At 42.9% G+C, this 20,571-nt stretch overlaps 1 protein-coding gene across 2 annotated transcripts in view; it reads right to left on the bottom strand.

Moving 5' to 3' along the window:
* Positions 1-16,369, bottom strand: part of asl (argininosuccinate lyase) — a 64,599-nt gene extending 48,230 nt beyond the window's left edge. The window contains exons 1-3 of one of the 2 annotated variants that reach the window (XM_060936219.1): positions 16,218-16,369; positions 7,090-7,284; positions 3,412-3,495 (exon numbers count right to left, since the gene is read on the bottom strand). In XM_060936219.1, the coding sequence (XP_060792202.1) occupies positions 3,412-3,495; positions 7,090-7,284; positions 16,218-16,232 (294 nt within the window). In that variant the 5' untranslated portion in view covers positions 16,233-16,369. Of the gene's footprint in view, positions 1-3,411; positions 3,496-7,089; positions 7,285-7,392; positions 7,519-16,217 lie in introns of those variants that run through there. The other variant, XM_060936221.1, reaches the window with a different exon arrangement.
* Between the last annotated feature and the right edge of the window lie 4,202 nt (positions 16,370-20,571).

Below are 20,571 nucleotides of genomic sequence, written 5' to 3' on the forward strand. Positions count from 1 at the left end.
AGATCCTAAGTAGGATCCTGAATAAGATCCTAGCTCATATGCTTCAGGATCCTAAGTAAGATCTTGTAGGATCTTAAGATCTTGAACAGGATCCTGAATAAGATCTTAACTGGATACCAACAGGATCCTGAGTAGGATCTTGTAGGATCTTAAACAAGATCTTGAACAGGATCCTAACTGGATACCAACAGGATCCTGGGTATGTTCTTGTAGGATCCTGAATAAGATCCTAACTGGATACCAACAGGATCCTGAGTAGGTTCTTGCCGAACGAATTCCCAATACTCTGATTCAGCAAATTCAGGGTAGCATGGAAACAAGGCTTGCTAGCCCTAAATTCTTGAATAGATAGTGCATTTAAAGTTTTTTTGCGAGGTTTTTTTAAACTTAAATAAATATCCTTCTGTACAAGAGCCGAAGAGGGCTCACACACACTATATGTGATTTAGGGTTTAAATATAGCTAAATATGATGACCTTTATTTCAACAAACCATAATAATGTGAATATGGAAGACAATTTTAACTATTCCATGATAATATTTCAGAGTTACAGTTTTCATTAGTTTGCTTGAATAAAGTTATAAAGAGCAGTGTTCCATATTTATTCAACTATGAAACCTAGTACAATCAACAGCATGTTTGGTTGAAAAATAACCTTCATAATAATGTGATTCATCTAAAAGTATGCATATACCTGGGTCACAGCTGATTCTTTATGAAAATGAATGCAAGCACCCTCTTAAATGTTGATTAAAACAATAATGGCTATTCAGAACACCATTTGAACAGGCTTTACTTGTTTAACCTTTTCTACCAAAAAAGAAGTCAGGTCTTACAATACCCTGGTGCAAATCCTGGCCAGGATCCTAGCAGGATCCTAGCAGGATCTTACCAGGATCCTAACCAGGATCTTGTACAGGATCTGAAATATAATCCTAAAGGATCTTGTCCAAATTCCTACAGGATCTTGTACAGGATCCTGTAGGGATCTTGAACAGGATCCTGTAGGATCTTGGACAAGATCCTTTAGGATTATATTTCAGATCCTGTACAAGATCCTGGTTAGGATCCTGGTAAGATCCTGCTAGGATCCTGGCCAGGATTTGCACCAGGGTAAGTGAACTGTCATTACTCCTTGCAGAACAGTCAGTAATTTGTACAACGGTTGAATGACACAGAAAGACATCAGTGATCAATGAATTTTTATTGATGTTGTGCCTGTCCTGACACTAACGTAACATGTATGTTTATTTCAATTGCATTATATAATATCAGGTACTTACAGTGGGGCAAAAAAGTATTTAGTCAGTCACCAATTGTGCAAGTTCTCCCACTTAAAAAGATGAGAGAGGCCTGTAATTTTCTTCATAGGTATACCTCAACTATGAGAGACAGAATGAGAAAAAAAAAATATCCAGAAAATCACATTGTCTGATTTTTAAAGAATTTATTTGCAAATTATGGTGGAAAATAAGTATTTGGTCAATAACAAAAGTTCATCTCAATACTTTGTTATACACCCTTTGTTGGCAATGACAGAGGTCAAACGTTTTCTCCAAGTCTTCACAAGGTTTTCACACACTGTTGCTGGTATTTTGGTCCATTCCTCCATGCAGATCTCCTCTAGAGCAGTGATGTTTTGGGGCTGTCGCTGGACAACACGGACTTTCAACTCCCTCCAAAGATTTTCTATGGGGTTGAGATCTGGAGACTGGCTAGGCCACTCCAGGACCTTGAAATGCTTCTTACGAAGCCACTCCTTCGTTGCCCGGGCGGTGCGTTTGGGATCATTGTCATGCTGAAAGACCCAGCCACGTTTCATCTTCAATGCCCTTGCTGATGGAAGGAGGTTTTCACTCAAAATCTCATGATACATGGCCCCATTCATTCTTTCCTTTACACGGATCAGTCGACCTGGTCCCTTTGCAGAAAAACAGCCCCAAAGCATGATGTTTCCACCCCCATGCTTCACAGTAGGTATGGTGTTCTTTGGATGCAACTCAGCATTCTTTCTCCTCCAAACACGACAAGTTGAGTTTTTACCAAAAAGTTCTATTTTGGTTTCATCCGACCATATGACATTCTCCCAATCCTCTTCTGGATCATCCAAATGCTCTCTAGCAAACTTCAGACGGGCCTGGACATGTACTGGCTTAAGCAGGGGGACACATCTGGCACTGCAGGATTTGAGTCCCTGGCGGCATAGTGTGTTACTGATGGTAGCCTTTGTTACTTTGGTCCCAGCTCTCTGCAGGTCATTCACTAGATCCCCCCCGTGTGGTTCTGGGATTTTTGCTCACCGTTCTTGTGATCATTTTGACCCCACGGGGTGAGATCTTGTGTGGAGCCCCAGATCGAGAGAGATTATCAGTGGTCTTGTATGTCTTCCATTTTCTAATAATTGCTCCCACAGTTGATTTCTTCACACCAAGCTGCTTACCTATTGCAGATTCAGTCTTCCCAGCCTGGTGCAGGTCTACAATTTTGTTTCTGGTGTCCTTTGACAGCTCTTTGGTCTTGGCCATAGTGGAGTTTGGAGTGTGACTGTTTGAGGTTGTGGACAGGTGTCTTTTATACTGATAACGAGTTCAAACAGGTGCCATTAATACAGGTAACGAGTGGAGGACAGAGGAGCCTCTTAAAGAAGTTGTTACAGGTCTGTGAGAGCCAGAAATCTTGCTTGTTTGAAGGTGACCAAATACTTATTTTACCGAGGAATTTACCAATTAATTCATTAAAAATCTTACAATGTGATTTCCTGGATTCTTTCCCCCCATTCTGTCTCTCATAGTTGAAGTGTACCTATGATGAAAATTACAGGCCTCTCTCATCTTTTTAAGTGGGAGAACTTGCACAATTGGTGGCTGACTAAATACTTTTTTGCCCCACTGTATATGAAATGATATTTTAGACTACTCATTTTTCTAGGTGTCTCTACTGACTGGACAAAACATCTTACTTCGTGCACTTGTGTGTCATGCAATGATTTTTCTAACTAAACTTGCAGTTGAATTATCTAGGCAACAACATGCACAACAGTGTATCATGCAGTTTCATAAAACTACATAAGCAAGTATATTATTTCAGCACCAGTGGGAGCAACATGATTAAAGTTCTGATGACAGAAAGGCTGCGAGTTCAAATCTCATCTCATCTCATTAGCTCTAACCGCTTTATCCTGTTCTACAGGGTCGCAGGCAAGCTGGAGCCTATCCCAGCTGACTACGGGCGAAAAGTTCAAATCTCCTGCTGATGAAATCCCTCAAATGCTCAGCTCAGCTATGCTTGTATCAAATTCTGTCCCGGACTCTGCTTTGGATTAATGTATTTGGCAATTATACATACAATTTTTAAAATACTATACAATTTTTGAATAGAAAATTGTAGTTTGGCAATACAATGAGGCTCACCTTTAGTCTACGCTCATTGGCTGTGTGAATATCCTCATCTCCTGGCTTGATCTGGAACGTACCACTGGACCATTCACCCAAAACCTGATTTAGCACAATAGAGGTAGACATTTCTACACTGTGGAAAACAGGTTGTGTGATGCAACACAATACACCAGTGCAGGTACATATGGCCGAGTGTGGTACACAATGATCTCAATCTGTGGTGTCGTGACTCTCGGGCTACTGTTGTTGTGTGCAAATGAACACAGTTGTGAGTTTATCATGTCCACCTACCACATGGATATACAACTAAAATAATGATCTGTTACATAAAACTGCATAAATATGATGGTCCAAAAAAAGCTAAAATATAACTGAATGGCAACAGATACATTTTATGCTCAATTATTAATTATAATTAATTAGTTTTTGTTGATGATGTGTTCTGTAATGGCATTTCCCATTACCACTTTTGACTATTGTGCTAGACTGAACAGATGAAGCACATTTTTAATTTGATGTGAGGAGAATAAACGCACATTTCACCCAAAATAGTCTTTAAACGTTCTATTTTTGTTGTCATCTTTTCTTTACAAAATAAAAATTAAAAAGATCATGTAATCAGTTTAATAATTAGACCACAGACTGTACATAAAGTCTGGGTAAGGTCTCTGAAAACTCTTTCTGACCTTATGTCTCTATCCCTGTAGCCAGCCTTTTGACTTATGAGCTGCCTTCAGTTAAATAATTTATCATCATGGAACTACAGGCATTTTTAAAATACAACCCCAAATCAGAAAAAGCTGGGACAGTATGTTGAAATTGAAATTAAAAACAGTTTGTAAATAATCTTTGGCCTGTATTGCACTCAGAACCACACACCAGAACATTATTTGATGTTTTTCCTCATGAATTTTATGGTTTTTCAAAATAACCATTTATTTCAATTCTGATTCTTGCAATTACATTTCAAAAAAAGTTGGGATGGTAAAGCATTTACCACTTTATAATGTTGCCATTCCTTCTCACAACACTTAAAAGATGCTTAAGGACTAAAGACACCAAGTGATGAAGTGTTTCAGGTGTTATTTTGTCCCAGTCTTCCTGCAAACAGGTCTTAAGGTGTGCAACAATACGGGGTCATCATTGCCATATTTTTTGCTTCAAATTTCACCACACATTCTCTATTGGGAACAGAGGTGACAGACACCCTCTTCTTCCACAGCCATGCCTTTGTAACGTGAGCAGAATGTGGCTTTGCATTGAGGCTACCATCACAGAAGTGTGAGTTACCTTTGCCAAGGGCACGGACATAACCCCATACCATGACACACCCTTGCTTTTGGACTTGTTACTGGTAACAGTCTGGAAGACTCTTTTTGTCTTTGGTCCAGAGCACATGACATCCATTTCTTCCAAAAAAGACCTGGAATACTGATTTGTCTGACCACAGTACACGTTTCCACTGGGTGATGGTCCATCCCAGATGCCTCTGAACCTAAAGAAGTCGACGGTGCTTCTGGACACAGTTCACGTAAGGCTTTCTTTTTGCACAGGAAAATTTTTAAACAGGCGTTTGTGAATATAAGTCCGTATTGTGGTGCTTGACAAAGGTTTAACAAAATAATCCTGAGCCCATGTGTTATATCAGCTATTGAGGTATTTCACCTGACGTCACAGGGTCACATGACGCCATTTTGGACGGCAAGCTACATACTAATGCTGCAGACAGAGAGGGAGAACCAGCTTGGAAAAAAACGTGCTACAGACACCTAGAATAGATTAATTTGTCAGTAAGCACTCTATAAATAACCATGGTGTTTGCTTGTTGTGCTGTGGGCTGCCACAACAGACAGGGACAGCGTGCAGGACGCTCCTTTTACCGGTTTCCTACTGACCCAGACAAGAGGGCCAAATGGATTGCAGCTGTGAAGAGACAGGATTGGGAGCCAACAGAGTACTCCAGACTTTGCAGTGATCATTTAATTTCAGGTTAGTTTATCAGTCAACGCAATTTTGATAAAATATATAGCAAAAAGTAAATGGGTCAGTGTTTGTTAACCCATCTGAGCAGTGAAACAAGGCAGTGTTAATTTGTCTAGGGTTGCATGTAGCAGACATTTTGTTCTCCTGTTTGTCATGTATTATTTTCCTTTTGATGAATAAAGTTTATAAATACTACTTATATCATAGCCGGAGCTCGCTGGCGCGCCGGGGAGCTCGCTGGCGCTCGGGCGCCGGAGCAGCTCGCTAGCACGCTCCGGCTATGACATAAGTAGTATTTATAAACTTTATTCATCAAAAGGAAAATAATATTCTATTCAATATTCTATTCTAATCGCCCAAACCTGTGTATGGTGATGGGTCAGTGAACAATCCTGGTGGAAGCAGGTAAACGTCGTTCTCTAAGCCTGCTAGCCTCAATTTTTGCAAATACCTCTCCCTCTGCTCGCCCTGTAAATGCCCTACGTCGCTGGATAGTGAAGGTGTTTTCTGCATCTCGCTCCTTTTTCTTTTATGTTTTTCGTTTGTCGCCTTCCTCACATTCAAACTGATTCGAGCCGTGCCGTCCAAAATGGCAGCCTCACATGACTTGGTCACGTGGGTGAAATACCTCAATAGATGAGTGACGATTCTTGATGCAGTGCCATCTGAAGGACTGGAGATTCAGCTTAGGCTTGTGCCCTTGTCCTTTATGCACCAAAATTCCTCCAGGTTCCTTGAATTGTTTAATGATATTATGCACTGTGGAGAATTAAATATCCAAATCCCTTCTTTCTTTGAGGAACATTGTTCTTAAAACATTTCAATTTTTCCCATGCATTTGCTGATAAGCTGGAGAGCTTCAGCCCACCTTTGTTCCTCAAAGACTAGGTCTTTCCTGGATACTGATTTTGTACCAAATCATGATTACAATAATCTGCTTCAAATCACATCATTATTTAATTGTTTTACCTCATTTCTAACCCTAAATTGCCCCTGTCTCAACATTTTTTGGAATGTGTTGCAGGCCTGAAACGCAGGAATAGATGCATATTAACAAATGAAATGAAGTTGACCAGACAAAACATGAAATATCTTAGTCTTATACTGTCTGCAATGAAATCCAAGTCAAAGTAAATTTAGAAATCACTGCTTTCTTTTTTTATTTGCTTTTTCCATACTATCCCAACCTCTCCTGATTTGGGGTTGTATGTTTTCTGCTACCACATTTTTTTCAAGGTCCACATCCAGACAGCGACCTGCCAGTTGACAATAGCTGGTGTATGACATTGTAGGTATATAGTTACAAACTGCATCCCATCTGTTGCGCATGTCAGTGACACTGACATGGTTGTGTGTACAGTGCTGTTATATGTGTATTAGGCACAGTAGAGTTGTTGGTGTTTTTCCAACACTACAATTACTAGTCACTCTTTCCCACACCCCTACCTTGGTGGCCTGCTATGCAAATGTACCTTCACCACCAATGCTGGTCCTGTTCTATTAATGGACAGGACTCAGTATAGGTTGGTGATGTATGAAGCTCTAACAAAAACAGGAAAGTTGACTCAACAAAAAATTTCAATTCCATGAAAAACAGTTTTCATTTCCTTGAATACTGAATCATTCCTACACACAAATGTTGCCATTCTTGTTTGGTGACAAAGCTTGAAATGGTTTCACAAAAGGAAGCAAAAATTCAAGTCAACTAACCTGATCAAGGCCATCCTGAATCTGCACCATTTCCTCCTGAGTGATCAGCTTGGCTTTGTGCAACGCCTTCACATAGGCTTTACTGCCCCTGATGTCTGCATCCCACATGCGCTTATCATACGTTATTGATGCATTAAACTTCTCCATGATGGGATCCAGGTTCCCTACAAATCTACCTCCCCATAACTTCTTTCCCTGCATGGCAGAAGAAAAAAAATTGACAGGAACAAATGAAGAATTAAAGGAATAGATTGTGTAGAGGCTTGTTCTTAGTGAGACCTTGAGAAAAGTGCTATAGCTTACACTGACGAAATCTCTGACCCAAAGTAACTGTTTCCACTCTCAATGTCCATGTGCCTGGCAATAAATCCACTTGAAACGTCTTGAAAGTTGAACTTTAATCCTCGGTTTAACAATTACAAAGGTTCTAAGATGCAGAGAGTCAGTGAGTCAGTTAAAACTGTTCGCTTCCACGGCTCCTCAAGATCTACCTTGAGAAGCGTGAGACAGTTCTAATTCTTCACATATGAATTCTAATTCTAATGCTTCTAATTCTAATTCTTCTAACCTTGCCACATGTTATTCATCATTTTAATCATGAAATAAGTTACTGATGAAATTACACACTCAAATGAAATTATTTATACCTTTTAACATAAATTGTAATTCACGTCTACATGAATTCTACTTTGGCCGCTACATACCCGGCCCCTAATTGCTTTCTATCCTAGAAACAATTACAACATTGAATACAACAGTCCTTTTCATTCTGCTTCTTGAAGCAGGCAGAGTTTGGTGATCAGCCGCTCAAGTTCGTTCGTCTTCGTCTTGACTTGAACCTTGCGGACGACTCCATGTTCATCCTCCACAGTCTTCATGATTCTTCCCATCAGCCATGATCCTCTGGGGGCTGATTCGTTGGCGAAATTTTGCCAAATTCAGGTGGCTTAAAGCATCGAGTTACTCCAAAGCCAGTGAGCTGTTGGGGTTCTTCGGTCCACTTGGTCTGCGAGGTGTTCTGGCACAGTGTCATCCCAGGCTGTTCTTAGTCTACACAATTCTTGCAGGATGTTTCTAGCAGGTAGTATGACTGGTGACAACATTCCTAGCGGATCATAGACAGAGCTCATTGTAGACAGGATTCCTCTCCTGGTGAGAGGCTTCTGCTCGATGTTCACCTGAAACTTGAATTGATCTGACTGGATGCACCATTGTACTCCCAAGGCTCTCTTGATGGCGAGTGAGTCCTGGTCGAGATCAAGATCTTTGACTTCTGTTGCTCGGTCCTCAAGCGGAATGGTTAACACCACGTTTCGACTGTTGGTCATCCATTTTGTCAGTCTAAAGCCTCCTGTTTGACAGATGGCCGTCAAGTCATGGAGTAGCTTGATCGCTTTCTGTTCTGAGTTAACCGATTTTAGACAATCGTCGACATAAAAATTGTTCAACACTGTCCCCACAGCTGCTGCATCAAAAGTACTCCTGTTGTCCTCGGCACATCTTCTCAGCGCATAGTTCGCGCAGCTGGGTGAGGAGGTGGCTCCGAACAAGTGTACCTCCATTCTGTACTCCTGCAGCTCCTTTGAGATATCCCCGTCAGGCCACCATAAAAACCTGAGAAGGTCAGCGTCTTCAGATGGGACCTTGACCTGGTGGAACATGGCCTCCACATCTGCCATGACTGCGATTGGCTCCTGACGAAATCGTGTTAAGACTCTAACCAGACTGCTTGTCATGTCAGGCCCTTGCAGTAGTTGCTCATTGAGTGTGGTTCCCTGATATGAAGCGCCGCAGTTGAATACCACTCGAAGTTTATGCTTCTTGGGGTGGTAGACGGCATGATGTGGAATAAACCACACCTTTCCATCACTCCTGTTAAGCTCTTCGTCTGGGACTTTGACGGCGTATCCCTTGGTTATGACCTGGTTCATGAAGCTGACGTATTCTTCTCGGAACGTCTGGTTTCTCTGAAGCTTCTTTTTCATGTTGAGCGCTCGTTGCTCCGTCATTGCTCTATTGTTAGGCATTTTCACATCTTTGTTTTTCAATGGCAATCCGATAGAGTAGTGACCGTCGACCAGTTTTGTGGATGTGGTGACTCTGTCCATAAACAGTTGATCTTCCTTCGACATCTCAAGCTGCTCTCCTTGAGCATTTTCGGGGAAATCATACTTGAATTGCTGGATCCACAATTCTTCAAGTCGAGCCACCGATATCCAATTCATTTGGATCTGTGGGTATCCGTCTTTTGACCAGCTTCTGATGTTCTCACGCAGCGGCCCGTTCACTGTCCATCCCAAGACTGTACGTACTGCATACGGCCCATCTTTCACACTGCGGATTACCTCTTTTGGCTCTAAAGCCTTTGCGACATCAGTCCCAATTAGAAGATCGATATCCACCTTGATCAATGGAATTCGTACACCTTGTAAGTGTGGCCACCTATCCACGTCCTCTTGGGTTGGGATATTCTCCTGACTAGCAGGTATGGCCCTTTGCGTAAACACACCAGTGAGCCCGACAAAGTCATCCCCCTCCAGACTGCTGACTTCTAGGTCTGGCAACACCTTGCACGAGACGGTCTTTTGGTCTCCCATAGTAGTAAGTAGGATGTTCACATTTTTTCCTTGCAGGTTAAGGTCGTTGGCTAGCTTGTTAGTGCAAAAGGAGGCATTGCTCCCTGGATCCAGGAACGCATAACAAGTCAGCACCTTGTTGCCTTTCTTTGCCTTCACTCTCACCGGAACGATGGCGAGGACGGTTCCTGCACCCCCGGCCCCCATCTGAGAGCAAGTTTCCCCTGCATCCACGAATCCACTGACCACAGTTTGTTCTTCCTGTAAAGACTCCCCTTTTGGTTCCTCCCTTGAAGTGTCTTCTTTTGGTATGTCTTTAGGTTTCTGCTTTATGTGTAACAGTGTAGGATGTTTAGCTGAACATATCTCACAGCTCTTCTTTTCTTCACAGGTACTGCTCATGTGTCCTCCTATAAGACAGCTGAAGCAGAGTCCTTTACTCTTAAGGAATTCCAATTTTTCTTTGTGTAGCTTTTTTTTGAAGTTTCTTGCACTGTTCCATGGTATGATCTCCCTGACAGAAGATGCACGGTTTCACGAAAGCCATATTCATGTTTGGTTTCTTCTCTTTAGCTTTCTTGTTCTCGGCACCAGCAACATCTTTCACTACTTTCTGCTCTTTAGCTTCGGTAGCTAGCGTTATGATGGTTTTCTTGCCAGCTAATTTTTCAGGTTGATGCTTTGTTTGACCTGAGATTTCACCAAACACAGGGTGTGCTGCCATTTCAGCCTGTTTGGTTACAAATGACACCACGTCTTGGAACTTTGTTCGCCGATCTTTCTTCTGAATGTCAATGGCGACACTCCTGAATTTCTCCCTCAGCCTGTATGGGAGCTTGGAGATGACTGTGCGCATGTTCGCAGTATTCTCCATCTCATCCAAGTACTCTAGATCCGACATTGTGTTGTTACAGTTGAAACAGAGCGTATGCTTCAAGTGCCTTAGCGTCGTCCGACTTGATAGTAGGCCAATTTAAAGCCTTGTCCAGGTATGCCATTGAGATCTTATATTTGTCACCAAAGCGCTCCTTTAATAATTTCTTGGCTTCAGGGTAGCCCCGTTCAGGGTCCATATGAAAACAGCTGCGCACCAAGCCATTAGGCTGACCACTTGTGTGCTGTTCCAAATAATAAAGCCGATCTTTGCTGTTTTCAGTCTTCCTTTCTATGCGATGCTCGAAAGCTCTCATGAATAGATGGTATTCCATTGGATCTCCTTTAAAAACTGGAATATTCGGCGATGGCAATGTAGATAGCTTTTGTTGCTTTATTAGACTCTCGGTTATCTCGTTTTGGCGTTGCATGACAGAAACCAGGTTACCCGTGTTTGCAGAATTGCCCTTTGAAGTAACAAGCTCTTGTCGCACAACAGGCGTTGCACTGGCAGCTATTCCACCACTATGGCTATGCTGAGATACATTACTAGCCCCACTGCTCCTATTGTGGCTGACATGTTGTCTCTGAGTAGTCGTCAGTGAATCCACTCTACTGCCTTTAGAGCCGCTTGACACATCTGAGCCTTCATATTAGGGGTGTTCACACGGCAACTTTTACTGCGGTGTAGCACCGGGGCTGCCCCGGTAGAGCGTTCACACGGTACAAAGTTATACCGGTGTAGCCCCTGAAAGCTGCTTAAACCGGTGCAAATCTAACCCTGCTCGGGAGGTGGTTTAAGAAATTTACTCCGGAGTAAATGCTAGTTTGCGGGGCAGCACCGATATAAAATGGGCCGTCTGAATGCTACAGGGGTAGACTCGCTACGCGTGAGGAGAGCTGATTACATACGAGCATTGCATAATTTGCATCCTGGTATTTTGCGCTTCCAAAATGGCGAATATCAACAACAACAGAACTGCGTGTCTTCCAGTGTTGCCAAACTGGGCAGTTTTAAGTGCATTTTGGTGGATTTGAACATATTTTGGGATGAAAAACATCAGCAATATCTGGCAACACTGGTGTCTTCATCCACGTTGTTTTCCCGGCGCTTGGTGATGCCATGACAACCGGGAAAAGGAAGTACATTTTCACGCATGCGCATATTTAATTTCCGCATTATTACTATCGCAAATGATAGTAATAATGATAGGAAATGATAGTAATAAAAGGAAATGATATCAAAACTTTATTACTATCAAAGGAAATGATAGTAATAAAGTTTTTACTACTATTGCACGGTCGCAGAAACTGCCGTGTGACCGCAAGTGGGGCTGCACCGGTGCTAACACGCTTCTCTCTAGTAAGCAGGGTTGTGACGTGTGAACGCTGCGCAAAATTTACACCGGTGTAAGATATATCGCAACAAAATACATCGGTGCAGCATCGATGCAAATATGTGCCGTGTGAACACCCTAATTTTCTTAACACAGCTAATTTTGCATCTGATGCAGCGAGCTCTGCTTGTAACTCCAACTCTTCCTTTTCAGCTTTGAGCTGTAGCTCCTGTTCCTTGAGCTGTTCCTTTTCGGCTTTGAGCTGTCGCTCCTGCTTCTCCAAAGCCCTTTTCTGTTTCAATGCAGCTGCCCTGGTTAACAAATCAACTTTTTTCATTTCAACTTTTAAGCGCTCAGCGCAAACTGATGATACCGCAGAGGCAGAAGAGACAGACTTGGCTTTTTTACTCTTTCTGGATGTAACTGAAGCGCTATCTTCAGGATTTACCTCATTGTTCACTCTTTCAGACTCTTCTATGCGAAGCATTGCATCCTGTATCCATGATCTAACCTCTCACACAAAATTGCATTGCTCATCATATCTTGGCTGAAACCAATTACTTTGATCTGCATTCATATTCTGTGTGCATCCAAGTTGACTGTACAGGTCTTTGACATCAGCATTTATCTTACTGAATTCTCCTATCAGCTCTTCATACTTGGTTAATGATTCCTTTGTTATAATTTCCACGTTTGCATCATCATCCATTAAATCACGCAATTCGTTTTTTTTCTCAGTCAGTTTCCTTAGCTTTGCTCTTCTGGAGTCAATTCTTGTCTGCAGACTATTTTCCAATGACCGTTGTGTTGGTTTACCCTGACGTTTTTCCACCAGAGGGCTTACCGTCCTTTCCCTTTCATCCGTCATGATTGCTTTGAACGTCGGTCCAGTTTTTTTCTCCGATTCCACTTGCGACAGTTACGTTGCAGCCACGTCCACTTGTCAATCACCAGCCACGAGTGTAGCGCGTGATCGTGCTAGTTCAGAAGTCCCTCGGTAAATCCCTCAATGAATCTTCTTTCCAGTTTCAGCGAACCTCTCCAGTGTTTTGTAATCCAATGTCAAGCTAGTTTTTCTTACTATTGTAGAGGCTTGTTCTTAGTGAGACCTTGAGAAAAGTGCTATAGACCCCTTTCACATGACATCACCGCGCCGCGCGATTGTTAGGCGCCATATTGGAAGACCAAGTACATGCACTCACAATATAAAACAAAGTACAAGCGAGAGTAAAGTGACACGATGGATGATAATTCTGGTTATGTGAGTATATTACCAGCTGCAGATAGGGCACGGTATGTGGAGAAACTGGCTGTGATTGATGGGTTTGACCCATACGATAAGACTCGCAGCAAGGGAGAATGGAAACATAAGGAGGACCTGACACCAATTCTGCCATCTGTTTGCTACCCAGACATTGTAAACTATTTGTTGTTTACACCCAGTGCCAACACTCAGTGTTCGAACTATGCCGATATTTTCGGGGGGGGGTCCCTTTTTTTCCCTTGGGGTGCTTGCACTTGTCTCGGAGCACGGATCTCCAAACACATGAGAAGCCTTGCGCTTGTCTCGGAGCGCGGATCTCCAAACACATGAGAAGCCTTGCGCTTGTCTCGGAGCGCGGATCTCCAAACACATGAGAAGCCTTGCGCTTGTCTCGGAGCGCGGATCTCCAAACACATGAGAAGCCTTGCGCTTGTCTCGGAGCGCGGATCTCCAAACACATGAGAAGCCTTGCGCTTGTCTCGGAGCGCGGCTCTCCAAACACATGAGAAGCCTTGCGCTTGTCTCGGAGCGCGGCTCTCCAAACACATGAGAAGCCTTGCGCTTGTCTCGGAGCGCGGATCTCCAAACACATGAGAAGCCTTGCGCTTGTCTCGGAGCGCGGATCTCCAAACACATGAGAAGCCTTGCGCTTGTCTCGGAGCGCGGATCTCCAAACACATGAGAAGCCTTGCGCTTGTCTCGGAGCGCGGATCTCCAAACACATGAGAAGCCTTGCGCTTGTCTCGGAGCGCGGATCTCCAAACACATGAGAAGCCTTGCGCTGGTCTCGGAGCGCGGATCTCCAAACACATGAGAAGCCTATCTTACGCACATATCACGCGGACTCCACACCTCCACACACGCATCGCGTCTGAAGTCATAACTCATCAGGGGAAATCGTGTCCACATTGGCATGTTCAAAAAACAACCTCGCGTCAACAATGATACCACACGCAAGAAAAAAAAAAAAACAGTCAGGCTACTCAACAACCAACCTGGCAGCAGCAAGCAAGCCCCAAACCATCCTAAATTATTATTAAATTGTAGAAGTCTGGGAGGCTTGCTCCTCATACAGTTATCAACTTGGGGCCAATTTAGCATGTTTTAAATCTGAATTTCTTGCGTTTGCTTACCTCAAAGTGTCCGCAGATCATGCACAGACTTATCCATTATATCCACAGTTTTTTGCCAAGTCTCACACAGGTTTCTTTCAAGTCTAGTGTTGGGCCAATAAATCATAAATAAAACAGCTCAGATTTGTTTGTTTAAGTTGTTTGCCACTCCACTTTATTCTCGTGGGTTCACATACCGCTGCCGTTATTTCCCCCTAATCACGAGTTTGTTGGTCTTCCAAAATGGCGCAGGGTCTGTTTACTTCCGGTTTCGGGTGACGTCAGTGAAAGGGGTCTATAGCTTACACTGATGAAGTCTCTGACCCAAAGTAACTGTTTCCACTCTCAATGTCCATGTGCCTGGCAATAAATCCACTTGAAACGTCTTGAAAGTTGAACTTTAATCCTCGGTTTAACAATTACAAAGGTTCTAAGATGCAGAGAGTCAGTGAGTCAGTTAAAACTGTTCGCTTCCACGGCTCCTCAAGATCTACCTTGAGAAGCGTGAGACAGTTCTAATTCTTCATATCTCATCTCATTATCTCTAGCCGCTTCATCCTTCTACAGGGTCGCAGGCAAGCTGGAGCCTATCCCAGCTGACTACGGGCGAAAGGCGGGGTACACCCTGGACAAGTCGCCAGGTCATCACAGGGCTGACACATAGACACAGACAACCATTCACACTCACATTCACACCTACGGTCAATTTAGAGTCACCAGTTAACCTAACCTGCATGTCTTTGGACTGTGGGGGAAACCGGAGCACCCGGAGGAAACCCACGCGGACACGGGGAGAACATGCAAACTCCACACAGAAAGGCCCTCGCCGGCCCCGGGGCTCGAACCCAGGACCTTCTTGCTGTGAGGCGACAGCGCTAACCACTACACCACCGTGCCGCCCATCATTTTAATCATGAAATAAATTACTTATATGAAATTACACACTCGAATGAAATTATTTATACCTTTTAACATAAATTGTAATTCACGTCTATATGAATTCTACTTTGGCCGCTACAGATTGGCTAACAATTACAACTTTCCTCAAATGTATCATAAAGCCACCTAAATAAATCTCATCTCATTATCCCTAGCCGCTTTATCCTGTTCTACAGGGTCACAGGCAAGCCTATCCCAGCTGACTACGGGCGAAAGGCGGGGTACACCCTGGACAAGTCGCCAGGTCATCACAGGGCTGACACATAGACACAGACAACCATTCACACCTACGGTCAATTTAGAGTCACCAGTTAACCTAACCTGCATGTCTTTGGACTGTGGGGGAAACCGGAGCACCCGGAGGGAACCCACGTGGACACGGGGAGAACATGCAAACTCCGCACAGAAAGGCCCTCGCCGGACACGGGGCTCGAACCCGGACCTTCTTGCTGTGAGGCAACAGCGCTAACCACTACACCACTGTGCCGCCCCACCTAAATAAATTAGAAAATTTATTTTTTGACCATAATGTCCCAAATGAGAGACCAGTTTCTGAGACGGACCCATATGCAAGTTTAAGTCCAAGTCAATAAAGTTTTACTATAGATACAATAACTTAGAAAGAGTGCAATAATATGAACCTATCAACCCTGTCCAAGTCAAGTCCCAGACAATGAGTTCTGTAGACTTTCTAACATGAAAGCATTTATATAAACCTATTTTTTTTATTACAGTCTGTCTGAGGTGCTGTTATAGAAAATTAATCAACGCCTTTTGACAACAGCCATATGGTAAAAGTATGAATTATTTCTAAATTTAGCAGTCCCACATCCATTAGCAAAACAAATTAATCATCATCATCATCAATAATAATAATAATAATAATAATAATAATAATAAATAATATGGGTAACAGGAAGTCTGTCAATAATCAATCAGCTAACAGGTATTTAGGTGTTGGGTGACATTTGCGTATAAATGTTATTTTTATCACTACCACCGTTCCTTTACGACGAGAAATCTTTACCTCGGAAGCTGCCATGGTTACTTCTACAGGTTTCTTTCGAATTGAGGAGTCCGCCGTGGTTCGGTTACAGTTCTCTACAATATAACAAACAGAGCTCACTAATACGCCTATTTAACTCAGATACGCAGAAATTCTTCGTCTTCTTTTTGGTTTTTATGGCGGTTGGCAGCTTAGCGTAAAAGCAGCATTACCGCCACTTGCTGGACTGGGGTGTGGTTCAGAAGCCTATTCTATCCCTATAAGGATGGGAGTAAATAAAGAAATAAACTAAAATAAAATTGGGAATTAATAAAAAGGAAAAGGAACTAAATTCTGTGAATAAGGCCTGTATTTTTGAGAAATCTAAACAAAAAGTTGAAGCAAATATCTCCTGGACTTCTTCGTAAAATTTCCTTCAGGTCTAGTCTCAACTTTTCCCTTTCCAGCTGTTCCATTAATATTTGTCTTTCTTCCTGGTACTTGGGACAATGACAGAGCACATGCTCTACAGACTCTGGGCTACCACAGAACTCACAATTTCCATCAGCATGTTTTTTAATTATCGCTAAGGTGCTGTTAAGTCTTGTGTGTCCAAATCTCATTCTAGAGAGCATATCTTCCTCCCCCTTACTCCTGTTTGAAGATCTAGGCCGTCCTATGATGCCCTGGATATTATGGAAGTGTCTTCCTGTTTGCCCACTATCCCATTGGGTTTGCCATCTTTCTCTCATTCTCTGCTTTACTATGCTTTTGATTTCAAACTTGCTGTAGTCCACCTCTAAATCTATATTACCATTACCAGCTGCCTCCTTAGCACACTTGTCAGCAAATTCATTGCCAACCACTCCTAAGTGGGCAGGAACCCATACAAATGATAATTTAACCCCATCTTTTAATAGTTTGTTGGTGACTTGTGCTATTTTGAACACTATATCTTGCCTAGTAGTTGATTGCCAAGTTTTAATACTAAACAATGCTGAACTTGAGTCTGAAGCAATTACTACCTTTCCAGGCCTATGTACCTCCACCCATTGCAATGCTAGCCATACAGCTAGTAATTCAGCCGTATAGACTGCTAAATCATCAGTAACTCTCTTACCAACTTCAATTTTAAGTTCTGGGATGACATATGCTACCCCTACTGTCCTATCTGTGTGCTTGGATGCATCTGTAAATATTTTAGTTTCTTCGCCATATTCATCTCATCTCATTATCTCTAGCCGCTTTATCCTTCTACAGGGTCGCAGGCAAGCTGGAGCCTATCCCAGCTGACTACGGGCGAAAGGCGGGGTACACCCTGGACAAGTCGCCAGGTCATCACAGGGCTGACACATAGACACAGACAACCATTCACACTCACAGTCACACCTACGGTCAATTTAGAGTCACCAGTTAACCTAACCTGCATGTCTTTGGACTGTGGGGGAAACCGGAGCACCCGGAGGAAACCCACGCGGACACGAGGAGAACATGCAAACTCCGCACAGAAAGGCCCTCGCCGGCCACGGGGCTCGAACCCGGACCTTCTTGCTGTGAGGCGACAGCGCTAACCACTACATCACCGTGCCGCCCTTCTTCGCCATATTTTTCATTTAAATGCCACTGTACCCTATGCTTATCCATTTCCTTACTTTGCTTGTCTTCTAAAAGTTGAAAGTCAGTAGGCACCTCTTCAATGACCCATGGAGGTACAGCCGGCAATGACACTGTGGGACTTACTTTCACATCAGTGATCCTCATATCTTTCACTCTATCATTGATCGTCCAACCATAACTTCTTATTCGGTCATTCAACCGCTCTTGACAAGGCAGTAAAACAGACTGGCTCATGTGATCATCACTGTGGCCTTTCAGATTCGCCCAGTATACCAATGCTAACTGCTCTCTTCTGAGGTTAAGGGGCATTTCTCCCATTTCAACTTGTATTGCGGCCACTGGAGTGGTCTTCATAGCACCACAACACAACCTTAAAGCTTGGTTCTGAACCACATCTAGCTTGTTCAGCATTGATTTAACTGCCGACCCATATATAAAACACCCATAATCCAACACAGACCTTATTAATCCTATATAGACGGTCCTTAAAGCATGTCTACTTGCTCCCCACTCTATTCCGCATAAGCACCTCATCACATTAAGGACTCTTTTACATCTACAGGGCCCCATACACCTTCAAAAAAGTCGTCAAAATTTTGTATCAAAATTTTGATATCAAAATTTTGATGACTTTTTTGAACGTGTATGGAGCCCTTAAGGTATGTGCATAAGGGTAACCTGAGAGAGAGAGCTGTCGGATTTCTTGCGACAGATGACATGACATCATCTGGCATCACCAAAAAGATTTTGGAAGTACTTGAACCACTGCAGCTGGATCCTGAATTGTGTGTGGGTTTCAGTTTTGACGGAGCAGCAGTTATGTCCGGTGAGAAATCAGGGGTGCAGGTGCAGCTCAAAAAAACTTTTCCTCATGCAGTGTATGTACACTGCCACTCCCACCGCCTGAACTTGGTGCTTTCGACAGCCTCAAAAGTGTCCCCTACTGTGGCCACTTTTTTGATGTTGTGAATTCACTCCATCATTTCATGACTGGAGCCAACAGACATGCACGATTTTTACAAATCCAACAAGAACTTCACCCAGGCGCACCGAGTCTGGAGCTTGCGCATGCCACAGACATAAGGTGGAGTTCAAAATCAGAGTCTGTGGGCCGTGTTTTGAAGTTGTATGATGTGATATTGGAGACACTGAGTGAGTTTGCGGAGGGGTCAGGGCAGACTAAAATAGACGCCGAGTCTCTCCTGCAACAACTACAGACAAAAAGATTCATATTTCTTCTCGTTGCGTTTTCTAAGTTGTTCAGTGCAAGTGATTTTGCAACCAAAAGCCTACAGTCTCCATCTATATCAGTGACTGACTGCATCCACATGATTGAGGGTCTCAAGGAAACTTTGGCTACTTTCAGGAGTAACTCAGGCAGGGAATTTGAGAGAATACTAAAGCAAACGGATGAGATTATGACCGAAAATGATATTCAGATTCTGAATATCATTTTTGGTCATAATCTCATCCGTTTGCTTTAGTCTTTTGGATTCAGACCTGCAGTCCTTGTGGAATGTGATCCTTGACAGACAGCTGATGGAACTTAACAACCGTTTCAGATTCCACAAGGACAGCAGGTCTGAATCCAAAAGACTAAAGCAAACGGATGAGATTATGACCGAAAATGATATCATTTTCAGTCATAATCTCATCCGTTTGCTTTAGTCTTTTGGATTCAGACCTGCAGTCCTTGTGGAATGTGATCTTTGACAGACAGCTGATGGAACTTAACAACCATTTCCAAAGTGACTCGTACGGAATAATGAAGGCTGCTGCCTCCCTTATGTCTGCGCCAGACGCATGTTACCAGCTTGACGCATTGCGCGAGGCAAGCAGGCATTATGGAATTGAGTTGGAGGCATTCGAGCTGAACGTATTTGGGCAATTGCTCGAAAGGAAAATGGACAGAGGACATAAATTCTCGTCCCTTATTGAAGTGTTGGATTCATGTTGTAAAGATGTGTTTCCGTCAATTAACAGTTTACTGCGTGTATTGGTAACACTGCCAGTCACGAGTTGCTCTGTTGAGCCACTATTTTCGGTTGTTAACAGAGTAAAGTCGAAGATCCGAAGCACAATGCTCACAGACAGACTTAATAGCATCTCACTGCTCATGTTCGAAAAAGAGCTCGCTGAGAAATTAGACTGTGATGACATAATAAATGCGTTCAAGGCCAAGCCACGTCGCCTTGCCCTATAAATTCAGTTGCGCAGCGCAGGTGTAGCAGCAGTGTTGTTATGTTCTTCAGTCATCTGCTAAGGCCAATTTGTTCAGATGCTATATTCAGGTGTTATACTAATGTTCATCTCAGTGTCTGTGTGTTGTTTTGCAGTGGTTGCATGTTGTTTGAGAGAGATACATGCTGAATGTATGTGGAGGTGTATACAGGGCCGCTGGAGGTAGTTTTTAACAGGGGGTGCTGTAATCTATAATATTCTGATGTAAGTCAAAAATGTCATCTGTATTCCCTAGGCTATATAACCAATCCAAAGCCATATCTAAAACATGCATTAATGCCCATAGACTTGCTTAATAATATATCTCTATTTGGCAACATAAAGAATCACCAATAAATAAAATTACTGTCAAAAGCACAATGTCAGCCTTGGAGGAAATAATCGTGTAGCCATTGAGGCCAATTCAAGAAAATTAAGATGCAGTTACACACATCACCAACTTATTCTTGTTTGCTGTACCAAGACACAGGCCTCATTGACTACATGTATCAGTGCCAAGCTTTTTGAAGCTAGTTAGTATGCTGAAAGTCACACCAAT

This window comes from Neoarius graeffei, chromosome 12 (assembly GCF_027579695.1).
Source record: "Neoarius graeffei isolate fNeoGra1 chromosome 12, fNeoGra1.pri, whole genome shotgun sequence".
Taxonomy (NCBI): domain Eukaryota; kingdom Metazoa; phylum Chordata; class Actinopteri; order Siluriformes; family Ariidae; genus Neoarius; species Neoarius graeffei.